General features: G+C 39.7%; 1 protein-coding gene across 2 annotated transcripts in view; it reads right to left on the bottom strand.

The window, feature by feature from the left end:
- The window catches only part of bmp2k (BMP2 inducible kinase), a 45,328-nt gene that overhangs the window by 25,285 nt on the left and 6,952 nt on the right, over window positions 1-13,091 (bottom strand). For both annotated transcript variants that reach the window (XM_037097220.1, XM_037097219.1), the window contains exons 2-3: window positions 1,424-1,542; window positions 61-166 (exon numbers count right to left, since the gene is read on the bottom strand). In XM_037097220.1, coding sequence (XP_036953115.1) covers window positions 61-166; window positions 1,424-1,542 — 225 coding nt within the window. The remainder of the gene's footprint in view (window positions 1-60; window positions 167-1,423; window positions 1,543-13,091) is intronic.

The following is a 13,091-nucleotide window of genomic DNA, read 5'->3' as shown; positions in this document are numbered from 1 at the left end:
TTGAATGAAGCTTAACTGCGAGTATAAAACATAACGCTAACATGGTTTAAGAGACTGTACCTTTACAGTACTCCATGAGGATCAGGACCTCCCAGACACTGTCCGACACTGCATTGATTGTGGAGTCCAAGTATCCAACGATGTTCTTATGGCCTGACAGCTCCTTCTACATACCGGATAAATAGATGGAAATTATCAGGACAGGGAAACACACAAGTATTCAACAGGAAGATGAATACCAAGGAAGGTACTAGAAAGGATACATGTGGATTGATCAGAGGACACAACACAAAACGTTCAACATTTAGATAAATTCAGTCTAGTCTTTGTAGTCAAACTATATGCAGTAAGAATGCTATTTATATTCTTTTATGCTCTTACATCATGCTGATCCCTTAACTCCCCTAATCTTTCTTCACTTGATTCATCTGCTGGATTACAGCATCAGTGATTGTGTTTGCTGGTTGGTAAATTACAGGGCGAGAAGACAGACTGCTGTGTGTGGTGGAAACCGACATACCTAAGGCAAGTGTGTGTCAGTATTACATAGCTGATGAGGCAGTGAACAGATACACAAAGCTGGTCTAATAGCTACGAGTGAGCTCTTCACTGACATACTGGGGTCATACGTTTAAGACAAGACATCTGCTGTTGTCAAGGTTCGTACATGTCTGGTAGATTAAAGAATAAATGAGAATATTCAACTTTGAAACCTTGAATTATGTGCTGTAATCATGTGAGTGCCCGCTCTGTCTGACAGATCAAAAGTATTTGTCAATGGACCAGGTGCATTAATACAATGCCACCCAGCAAGCAGCCAAAAGCCTTTTGCTCTTGCCAGGCTAGAACTGCAGGAAAAGGGATGGGTAAGGAATGAACCCATTTATATTCACCGTGCTTTATGAGAACAGGCACCTTTATGAGGGCTTGTGTCCCATTTAAAACAGGAATAATGTGCTTAAATTAAATACCTGAAAACTGAGAATGCCCTCATGAAAATTTTGTGAATGAGCACAGTGCCTTCAAATAAAAATTATGCCCTCAGTGCAGAAAAAGTGAGAGAAATGTGTTTTGTGGCCAGAGAATAGGATATTCCAGGGATAGGAGGTAAATATAGCTACAACCAAATATTGGTTTGACATTGCAACAGAACAGCAAAATGATAAGATAATACCTAATTTTTAATTCTGATAAGCTGTCTTCAGTCCTTAACTCAAGCAAATTTAACTTAACCCATCCTCATTAAAGGCTTCTAGTCAGACATTACCACAACCTACAGCTGCACTATGAAGCAAAGGTAATGGCAATTAACAAGCAACAACTTAAATCAAAAGTTCTTGCAATAAAGACAAGCAGGAAGACATAAGTCGAGCTGAGAGATAACGTCTCCATTGCAAACCCAACACTGTGATGCTGCTCTCACCATGATAGTGATCTCTCTCTTGTAGACATTTAGATCTGGGACGTTGTTGACGTACATCCTTTTAAGAGCACAGCGGACACCGCTGTGCGTACGAGCCAGAAACACCACTGAGAAGCCTCCTAGAAAAACACAAGATGACAAGTTAGCATTACATCAGCATACTTTAGTCCTTTTGATACAAAATGATGTTATGGGGTGATTCTTATCAGGGTTTAAACAGATGTATACCATGTGAAAAAACTGCTCAGTGACCATTGAGCTGGAATTATGCAATGCTCATGAGACTTGAATTTACTTGATATGGAAAATAGAATTCAGCTCATGTTCCAACATCATAGCAAAATATTGCAAAGACATGTTTTTGTCAGTCAGATGAGGTGTGTTCAAGTATTTATTCAGGAGTTGAAGGAACTGCTATTTTAAAGCAGCTACAAAGATTTGTCATTTTATACAGATTAAGGAAGCAATGTTCTTACAATATTTATTTTCTTTTTAAACACAACAGCCTGTACAATGTACGGCAACAAGGGGAAATACAGCTCCATATGATTAATATCTGTAAAATGGCGATGGTAAAGCAAAGTGTTTTTTTCCTGTTTGTATACCTTGGTTAAATGTACTTCAGCAAACAATTGGCTAGCATTAAGATAGTTGTACTCAAATAGCCCTGTGTAAGGGGTCCTATTTGCTTATGTGGTACACAAATTGGATGTAATCCTGAGGTAATGAAGATTTTGGCTTTATCAAATATAGTTTACAAGTTTGAGATGTGAAGCTAAAACTGCATTAGGTGAGTCAATCTTTGGTGAGAGTTTTCTGCTGTGAAATTAGACTGTTGACAGGGCCAATATGTTTAGCTGGTGTGCCAGCAGCTGTTGTCACTGTCCTGTGTTGCCTCTCTGGGTGAATGGACACTAGCACTGCGATGAGACAGTCCCTAGTCTCATTAGGAGGGGTTCACTGAGTCACTGAGTGGTAGGCATCAAAGTCCACCAACTGAGGAAGAAAGAGAAAGGATCAACAATGGCGTACTTGTTGCCTAACAAGTTACCTTAGGTCAGCTGAAAAATGGCATGGGTTCTGATTGGAAATCAGCAGAAAGGGAGAGTAAGGTGACCGGTGGGCACAAAGGCCTTCATTGAAGAGTCGATCAACACAATATTTAAGCAGATCTAAGCAGTTGTGTTGTTGTGAGTGAAACATAAAAACTCCCAGGTACAAATAATTCATGCAGGTTAAACCTGCATGTCACCACAAGGACGGTAAACAGAAAAAAAAATCAGAAAGTCAGGCAAAACAAATATAAACAAACTGAAGGGTATTGTTTGCCTGTATGTAGTCACAACAGTGAGTGCTAGTGTGGCAGACATTATCAGATTAGAAAGGGTGACTGATGACATTCTGCAGCACAGAACAGGCAGCTAATGAAACAAAAACTGATGTAGCAGAGCTGCGGCTAGTTCTTAAGCAAGGCAGCGCATTAGATAATGAAAATCAGAAACTACTATCAGCCACCAACAAAGTGATGGTACATTTGACCTAGACTGGTTAGGTCTGTTCTGTCTCATGGAGGTTTTTGCTTAATTTAAGAAATAATTTTTGTTAAGTGGTTGATAAGTGGCATCAAAATTCATCAATGCTGCCAAGACAAAGTACAAGAGCCAAAGCTTTTTTACGCTTGCTGGATGCAGTTCATCAATTTGTCTTGATCTGTCCTGTGTGCTAAGGTGAGCTTGATGGTCACTCCTTACTGCTAGCTGGTCTTAAATTGATTTCCTGTAACGAAGCAGTACCAAGCTATCCAGAGACGTGGAGGAGTGTGAGTGAACTTTAAGCCAAAAACGGAATCATATGACATAGTCTTGTGAAAGAGCTACTTTTAAAACAGCAGGATACACATTTGTGAAGACTTTCTGCAAGCTGAAAACCAAATCACACATGATGCAGTCTGCTTTATGTCTCTTTGTATAGGAAAAGATACCCGTGAGTCATGTTGTGCAAATCTCAAGCTTTATGTACTCGAACCCTTTGACACAAAGATGTGGGGGTTGCATAGGCCAGATGACAGATTTTACAAGGCACAATGCATGGCAGGCTCAGGCAAAAGGCCAACAAGCTGAAAAGAGCAGGCTGTTTAAGCATGCATGGACAAGGTACAAAAGAACAATTAACCTTCACTCAAGAACAGAACGCTGAAAAAGACTAGAGAGCTACACTTAAAATCTGATCAAGTTCACTCTCACTGTGTTACCTCAGAGCAGACAACAAAATGTTTTTATGAGACTGTTGTCATGTTGACTTAGAGGTGCACAGTTGACACAAGTCATCTGATTATTTCAATGAATGATGCGCAACTGAAGCAAAGAACCTGCTCATCTCTTGTCTCTGACCCATCTCCAAAGTGCTCCAACTAAAAGCATCTGCTACTAAACTTTCGGAGGCTTGTTCCAATACTACTACCAAAATTCCAGCTTGTGCGCATGCACCAGAGACCCCGTGCAAGCCACTGACCCACATGTCGTCCATGGCATAAATCCATACCAGGAAGCCAAGTAAAACAAATGATATATATTTTGTAATGTACAGCACCAGAAAGTCATCCATGTTTTTCAAATTTCCATTTCTGCTACAAGGAATAATCAAAATCTTGAGTATGTGACATCTGTTGGGGCCTTTACCAAAGAAACACATGTTCTTACATGTTGAGATCAATATTTGTAGGCCAGGGCATCTGGACAGCCTTTCAGTATTGAATTATACAGCCGTTTTGTCACACATTTGAATTTTTTCAAAAGAAATGTAGCTCCTGCGATTTGGCTATTGCACTTGGCCAGACTACAATTTCAGCAATATGTCATTGAACAATGCAGCCCTACATACAGCTGTTAACATATAGTATTTTAAATTCACTAGTAACATCTGCCTATAAACAAATTTCAATCTTGGAATTGGTAAGGAAAAAAATGGTATTCAGACATCTCTAACGCTCAGTCATGCAACAGCTTAGAACAAGATCACATCCAAACATTACATTTTTGACAATCTTTTGTGAAATTCCCAGACACCAGCTGTTAACCGTCTATCATTAGAAACCAACTTTTTCACCAATCCATGCTGTGTCTTCTGTCACCAGAGCACAGGTGGCTTTTAGAAGTTAAGGGAAGACAGAGGCCTCATCCCAGGCCATCCTAACAAATGCTTCATGTCTGCGTGCTGGCCTGCTCTGGGAATGACTGGGGACATATGCTCCAGGAGATTCTCACTAAATCAACACCCTGGGCTTTTGTTGCCTCCCATGACTATGGCAGCCACGGAAGTAGTGTGCTATTGAGTGTATTATTCTCCTAAGTGGCTCTGGATGGAATGATTTGTGTTAAAGGGGCTTTGAGCTCAGCATACCAACTTCCAGGACAAATAAGGGACAACTAAACAACACAAAAAGGTTCCTCACTGTACAGGAGACTGGCTTCGACAAATGGCAACAATAAAGCTGTCTGTAACTAACTGGCAGTGGCCACACAGATGCAAACACTGACGCAACCTAACACAATAAACTTGAGTGAGGTTTGATAAAATGCTATTCAATCCCAACCCTAAGCACCAAGAAGCTTGACATATTTTAAAAGAAGACCCAAAAATATGAGACCAAAATTCTGCATTCTATCCATATTTCATGAAACACCTGTCTTCGATGTCCTCACATCTCTTAAACAATCTTTAACTCACTCAGAGACATTGATTTTAGACTGACAGGTTTTGTTAACAGATGTCTGTACAAGTCAGAAGATGACTTGCTCCCGGTGAGACCGATAACACTGTAGGGTTGGGCAATGCCTGAAGAATCAGCACATGACAATGTCCATACAGATACATGGCATTGGAAGATGATGTCATTGTTGTTTTTGCCAACCAGGGCACCTTCCAGTGTTGGTCTGGACCCTTCCATCATGGCCTGATGGAAGATGCCATTAACACTCAATCCTACACAGACAGTTCTCATGTCAGATAAAACAGTTCTCATGCACAAAATCAACATGTCTAACTCTGATACTCAGTGCCCATTAGTCACATCTCACTGTTATTTTACCTCGTCTCCCTGTCTGTAAACTAGCTGCACTGTAGAGAGCGGATGGAAGCACTCCGGCGTGAGGACACGGTCAGTTGTCAGTGACAGTTGAGAGGAAAACCCCGAATCCATCAGGCCAAGAAAGGGGGGGGGGAGTAGTGACACTAAGGCCTGGTACTGGGCGAGGGCTGTAATTACTGGAGAATTTTCCCTGGCCCTGCATCCAGCACTAGGGACCCTGACATCACTGCAAAGCCTGACTAACTAGGACAGTCACAGGCAGCCCACATGACAGCCTGTGGAAGAGGCTTGAAAGAGGATCTCAACAGCCTCTGCGAAACAGATACTCAGCATGCCTTGTGATATTGGCACGAAAAAAAAAAAAACTTCACAAGTGGTAGAAGAGTGTCTCAAAGAGATTAGAGGATTTAGTAACATGCAGCGAACAGAGATGATACGTTTACAGTTTCTGCTCAGGCACAAGGCGCAGATGTTCTTCCTCTGAAGCATGATGTCATCTGTGATAACAGACCACTCTCTGGCTGACAGTATTTCTGTTCATCTCAGTCTTTCTCTGTTGATGTCACTCATTTCAACCCTCAGCTTTATACTGCAGTTAGTGTGACGTCTTTGCTCGTTAAAAGGCTACAAAGCAAGAATGTAGTTCAATTCAGAATCTATCCTAAGCTGTCGCTGCTTTTAAAAGGGGAGAATGCCATTTCTTTGGGAGAACATTTGGAGCAGGCTAAGGTATTTCCTCCTGGAGGCCCCCATCCTTGAACATGAGCCCATAACACTTCCCCTACAAGTCTTCACAGTTGTAAAACTTGAAGATAAGCGTTACTGGCTAAAAACAAAATTAAGTGGCCTGTGGTTGCACTACATTACAGAAAGTGAGAAGGATATCTCACCTTCATATGAGCTTGCAAATACGTTTTAGCATAAGTAGTTATTTGACTGATTCTTTATTCTGCAATTCATTACATTTGTGTACTCAAAATGATCAAGATGAGAAAATAGCTGAGAAGTAAGAGTAGAACAAAGCTATTCACCATTTTCTGTGATTTGATTACCATCTATGGCCAAAACTCAACTGATCAGACTGACATAGCTATCAGCCTTGGTCACTCAACATAACACTGACCTATAAACTCTTTCTGAAGAACTCAATTCATACTCACATACAATATGAGTCAAAATTAAGACTAAAAACTACAATGGATATAGTCACACCATAGACACAAATGACCCTTTGGTAGAATATGCGGCAACGTGTCATGAAATGTCATCCACCTACTTTTAATTATGTCACAAAAGATAATATAATGCAACAGAATACACACTGTATGTCTCATCTAAAACTAAAGTTTTTTAGTTGGTTCTTACAAGAAGATATAAGTTCAGGCTCAAACAAGCGGTACACCTACTGTATTACAGAATACCAGAATTCAATACCATCCTTACAGGTGCCTTTTCCACAATAAATGTAGGAAATGGATTTCCATTAACAGGCTTCAAGGTCTTTGCCAGTTTGCCATGCCGTGCCAGCTGCTCTTGCTAATTACCAATAATGGCTTTTTGATCCCCAGTGCTTTAGCAAATCCTTTGAGATTTGCTATTATACAGACTAATGCGGGAAGGATATTTGTTCTTTGGCTGGGTAATGTAGCGACCAAACATGCCATTTGGTAACTGGAAGTAGAGTTACAACAAATCTGCAGAGCTGAAGTAAATGCAGCTGCAAACATATGGTTCAAAACGTAAGAGCTATCTCTCAGTTTCATTCTAGGTATCAGCATGAGGGTTGCAATGCCTTAATTTCATCTGCAGCCAACCACCCTGACATTCTTCATGTTTTTTAGGCTTTGACTGAACTATGAGTTTACAAATGTCAAGTCCTTGTAAACAACTTTTAGGTAACGAATATCTACTAAAAATACTGCTTTCTATCTTTTCCTAGAGTCCTCAAAGGTTACACCGAAGCTACACTCAGGAAAGCATCAGTGGCATAGGTTGTTGGCCTAAAAATAGACATGCACTTGCTTTTAGCAAGCAGTTGAAAGATTCTGCACTCTGTGAGCTTTTCTTCACAGAACACCACACCAACATGTCATTTTTTCTGGACCAAAGTAATCCTGCCTTGGTTTTTGGATAGATGATGATCTTTGAAAATGGAACAAGTCATGTTTTTGTATTAAACGTAAAAATGACAATCCTTAATTCACACATTCATCCCTTTACCTCAGTTAGCCTGACATACTGTGCTCTGTCACTTAAGTTACTCTTCCAGCCAAGTCCTGTATGGCCATAGCAAGGAGATGAACAAGGTTGTTGCAGGTCAGATATTTTTAAACTTTTGGAGGTGAGGGTGGCACTCTGCCAAAACACAGAGGAGATAGTGAGATACTGCAAGCATAGTGGACTAAAATGAATGAAAATTTCAGTTAGGCGGAAAACAGATGCAAACGTCAATCTGTTCAAACATCTGGGAATGACATGGTCATAATCAGCATGAGCATGACAATCAAATTTTAATGTTAACAGTTTTAGAGGACACGAACATTTTACTTTAACTGTATAGAATCCAGTTTATATCTTAAACATGGATCAAGTTTTGCTCGTCAGTCCAAGACTGATGAAAATGCTGCCAATTAAAGTGAAACTCTGACCAAAAAGCAAGTTAGGCTTTAGTTGTGAATGTATACGAGTCAAACCTTCGTGTAAAAGCATAATTACTACAAAAGAGGCACTTTTAAGATTTACCGTAGTTTTGTTTTCAGGCAAGCTAATTTTCAGTGGAATGCTGGGGCACTCAAACGCTAGCATCAAAATCACTATTTTTAAAACACTAAGAGGGCTCCACATAACATGAAACTTTGCTCATAGTATCACCAGGGTCTCTACACATGAACACAAGCATTGAGAACATTGTTTGCGCACAGAGAGTTTACTATAAATAAGGTTTTTGAACAACTCACGTTAGCAGCTGTATCTCTGCCATGCCGCCATCATGGCTGACAAAAAATGAAAATTCAAGCCTTCTTAGTGTTTTTAAAATAGGGTACTTCTGATGCTAGCGTTCGAGCAGAAGTAGCGTTCACAAGTAGTCCTGAAAATCCTTCCCCTGGGATTTTTATCAAATCTTAATTGAAAGCGATAAAGAAAGTTTTGAGGAATGAAGATTATTCAGAGCGAGACAGACAGACAGGCAGAGAAGTGTTCAATAACTATCTTAAGAAGAGCTGTTGTGTGGAAATCCTTAAAATAACATTTCAGAAATGTTTTTATACTCTTAGAATCTCCAGGTTCAAGAGAACACCCTCTCAAAACATTTTCAAGTGGTACAGCTGATTCTCTTCATCAAACTGATTCTCTTCATCTGCGTATTGCCAGTGTAGATTTTGAACATGACAGCACTGCATGAGCAACTCAGAGGATGAGGTACTGTCAAAAATATATAAAGGTGTTTGTTATCGAGCATGGCACTTACAGGCTCCCTGTGGACTCTGCGACCTCTGGCAGAGTTACAGAGCTGTTTTTTCACATCAGAACATACATGCAGGTATGCATGCATGCGGGTTGTGTGGTACACACTCTGCAAATGGTTTCAACCCATACCACGGATCTACGGGTGGCCTTTGCATACCAAGAAATGCAGAAATGCTCCAACAAAGGCAGAGAAGAGGAAGACGGAAAGACAGTAAACATGGATGTAAAAAATGCAGGATAAAAAAAACTGCTATAAAAATGTAGGAAGGAGATGCATCACACATTTGGTAGAGCTAAAAAAAAAAAAATCACCAAGTGTTTTGATGAGTAAACATGACTAGTGTTTATTTACAAGAAAAACTCCACAGGGTACTTGGAAGCAATGGCCACAGAGGCAGGAAAAGTGATTTATTAGGAAGCACTGCAAATTTCAGCAAATGAAATGAAAATGAAAAAACTGATCAGACATTGCCCAACCAAATAATAAGCAAACAAGACCACAAATCATCTGTTTAAATTTTAGCCTGGCCAAAATGCTGATCAACAGGCACCAGGTGTTTCTTTAACTCATGATGCCCTTGTCTTGAGAAGTGGTCAATGAAGCAGCTATAAATACTCTTGCAAAAACCCTGCAGTACTACCGAAAGAAATGTTCTTCGTGATATAGTTATTTAGAACCTTTAATTATGAAGAAGCAATATTGGTAATTTTAGGCTGTTATCAGAATTAACTTAACATTCCCTAAAACAGCTGAAAGCAAACATGATGAACCAGTAAAATAAAGCAGAGTCATGGGTGAGAAACTACACTTCAAACCACAGAGATTCAATTAGAAGCTCCAAAAGACTGAACAGATTTTTCACACTGTTTTTTTACTGGTCTCTCACACAGACATGAGCCGAGTCTTGCAACACATCCATGTTTGAGGAGGAAGGAATGTCATCAAGAATTGGTCGTGGATATGAACTGAAACTGGTTATAGAAATGCAAATCTATGCAGCATGGTTTGACTCTGTGCAGCTAACGGTATCGATGGAAAAGCTCCATTAAGAGGAAAATATTAAGGGTGAAGGTTGGTTACCAAAATTATTCAGAATCATCCTCTCCATCCACTATGTTGCTAGGAATTGTCAAAACTGTCTTGCTTTTCCTCCTATTCTATATTCTATTGTAGGCCTTACAGCAAACAGTAAAGCATCAGTGACAGTGAAGAAAACACTGGTTACTACAATGAAATGCTAATCCTATCAGCTTAACAAACACAAATCTAACACACACACACACCGTTTTGGTATGCCTCAAAAGCTGCCAATCTGAAATACAGCTCCTAACACAGTTTTCATTCTTCCACTTAATGTGTTCAGCACTGGAGCCTAAATTACAATCAATCTAGATTATGCCGTGACTCAGGTGAATGATACAAAGCACTTTAAGAGACCTATGCAAGTGTGTGAAGAAGTCCTTCTAAGAAGCAGTTCCATAAAAGGTAATAAGAGGAGGTGCAGAATGTTTTTTCATCCTGGGCTTAGTGCGCTGGAAGGTTCTGGTAGTCAGCTCTCATACATCTTACCTCAACAGTGTTTACAACTGAACTGACAGACACAAGTGGCTGTGCTTTTGAGGCATTATGATGAAACTGGGAAAAGACAGAATCAATGCTGGATAAAAGGGATTTATACATACAGGTAAAAACACTACAACATGTTCAAGACCATAATGACATACAAAGGAAAATGAGAAAGGTGGAGGGAAAGACAAATTTAAACAGGTCAAAAAGGTATATAACCTTGAACATCTCTACCTTTGTTATACTTTAAATCTCCTAGTCTCAGCAGTTACATGAAAACTATTGGGACATAATTTAGGAAACTGCCGGACTGCGATGAAAACCTGTATAAGACTGCAATCAAGCAAAACAAATGCAAGGATTGGTAGTTTCAGGGTATGCTCAGACCCTAACATGTATCAAATTTTGCCCCCCGTGGTCATTTCAGACTAAACAGCACGTTTTATTGGCCATGTAGGTAAATAGTGGAGTATGCCAGAGCCCACTGCTTGCACAAACCTCTAGTTAAACAAAGAAGGTATGCAAACATGAACAAAAACTGATAAGTCTGGGCCACTTTGTGGTTCCCCCAACGTGCTAGTTTCTGATTGGAGTAAACATACAGCGGGTTGCACTCACCACATTCTAGCCAAATTATCACATTTTCATCAAGGTTGTTCCACCAGATATGCCCAACTTAATTTATAATAATATAGTACTACACTATAATACTGTAGTACAGCCTGTAAAGTCATTGTGAATTTATGCAAGTTGTAATTAAATTTGTGGTTTTTGCAATTTTGAAAACTGTACTTTTACATATTACGATTACAATATAAAAATGATTAATTAGTCAGCCAGACCCCATTGTATTAACAGTAAACATGACAGAATGTGAACAGTACAAAAAAGGCCTCTCCAGTGGTGCTTAGGTGGCGGGAATATCAAGAGGTAGAGCCTTCTTGACACTGTAAATTAGTCATGACAGGCACCTACAGTCTCACTCCAACACCTGGAATAACCACTATAATTTTTGTGTAACTTAATAACAACACAGCAGCAGTTTTTTAGGGTAAATTTAAAGTTGAGAAGGCACACTGATTTTATAAACGTTTATCATTTAAAGTCAAATCGAGCTGCAAATAAAACATGTAACTAACTAATTAGCTGCTTACCTAAAAACTCAAAGCCAGACAGTCCAAAGTCAAGTTATGGATGCCTAAATTATTTTCCACAAAAAACAAGTGTTGAACAACAACACTAAAAGCATGATGACACTTTCTGGCTGACAGGTTGGCACGAACTTGTTCATGGTGGCTACATTATAGTCATTAAGAGTGAGACAATTATTTATCACTTCTGTTGAGTATTCTCAACACATACACTTAAAGACGAGACGTCAGATATTCTTTTAACCTCTCTCAAACCTTAAGCTGCAAGAAATTCATAAAAAAAAAGTTGTCCTTATTCAGAGTCAGTACAACCAAAGTATTTCTTTCATAAATTATGGCATCCCAGCTGCACTGCTGTATTTGATTCAAATTTGTCATTATGCTGCATTCAGCGTCATACAATTGTGTCTGTGAAGTGCTGATGAATTCACAATTTGTAAATGCACTGATCAAAGACAAAACCGTTTATAGATGTTGCAGTGGACCAAATCAATGTCCTTCTGTTTGTCATCTCTATATGACCCGAGTTCACTCCCACATTTGGCTTGCTGCCCTCCTCAGATCGGGTGATGATGAATTGGTAGAAAATAATTCATTTGCAGTTTCACAAAGAGGGGAGGGATGGCAGCACAGAGACAGCAGATACAGAAGGCCTCAATGAGCAAGCACAAAGGCAGCGATACCCATCACGGGACCAAGTGCTGCATCGTACCAGCATTCTTTCTAGGGTGCTAGAATAAGACAACAAAGGGGAACAATGTGCCTATTCATCACCAGTACAGTATGCTAATAATGTAGCCGGGATGCATTCTTACCACCCTCCCCTGGCAGAGAGGGAGGATCAAACAGGTCATTCAAAAAAACATTATCAAAAGAAACACTCTGACCAGCACTGCGATGATTGATAAAGCCTCCCATAAGCCATAAGAACTGAAAGCACAGCAATTAGACCTGCACTAGTTTCAATCAAGTTACAATGTTTCTGGCTTATGTCACTGTTGGCAAATAGCCATTCATTTATTACTATATCTGCTTTCATTGGAATTGTATCATAATGATATGATTGTGTAATTGCTATGCAAGGTTAATTTGTCCAAGCAGAGTATCAGTAAACAAGACCATGACTTGCATTTAGCTTTATGCTAACATGCTCAAAATAGCAAAGCTAACTGACTTATGCAAAGCAGGTATGTCTGCCATGTTCACCATGTTTACCATGTTGACAATCTTAGTTGAGCATTTTGGCATGCTAACACTTGCCACTTTGTACAAACACAAAGTACAGATGGGCTGATGGGGATGACATTGGCTTGTGGGTATATTTGTCATGATCTATAAGTATTTGATGGACTGAAATTGCGATCCTATGATGGCATCAGAGGAGAAGTCAGGGGA

This window comes from Acanthopagrus latus, chromosome 5 (assembly GCF_904848185.1).
Source record: "Acanthopagrus latus isolate v.2019 chromosome 5, fAcaLat1.1, whole genome shotgun sequence".
Taxonomy (NCBI): domain Eukaryota; kingdom Metazoa; phylum Chordata; class Actinopteri; order Spariformes; family Sparidae; genus Acanthopagrus; species Acanthopagrus latus.
This window is presented reverse-complemented; position numbering and strand designations above follow the sequence as displayed.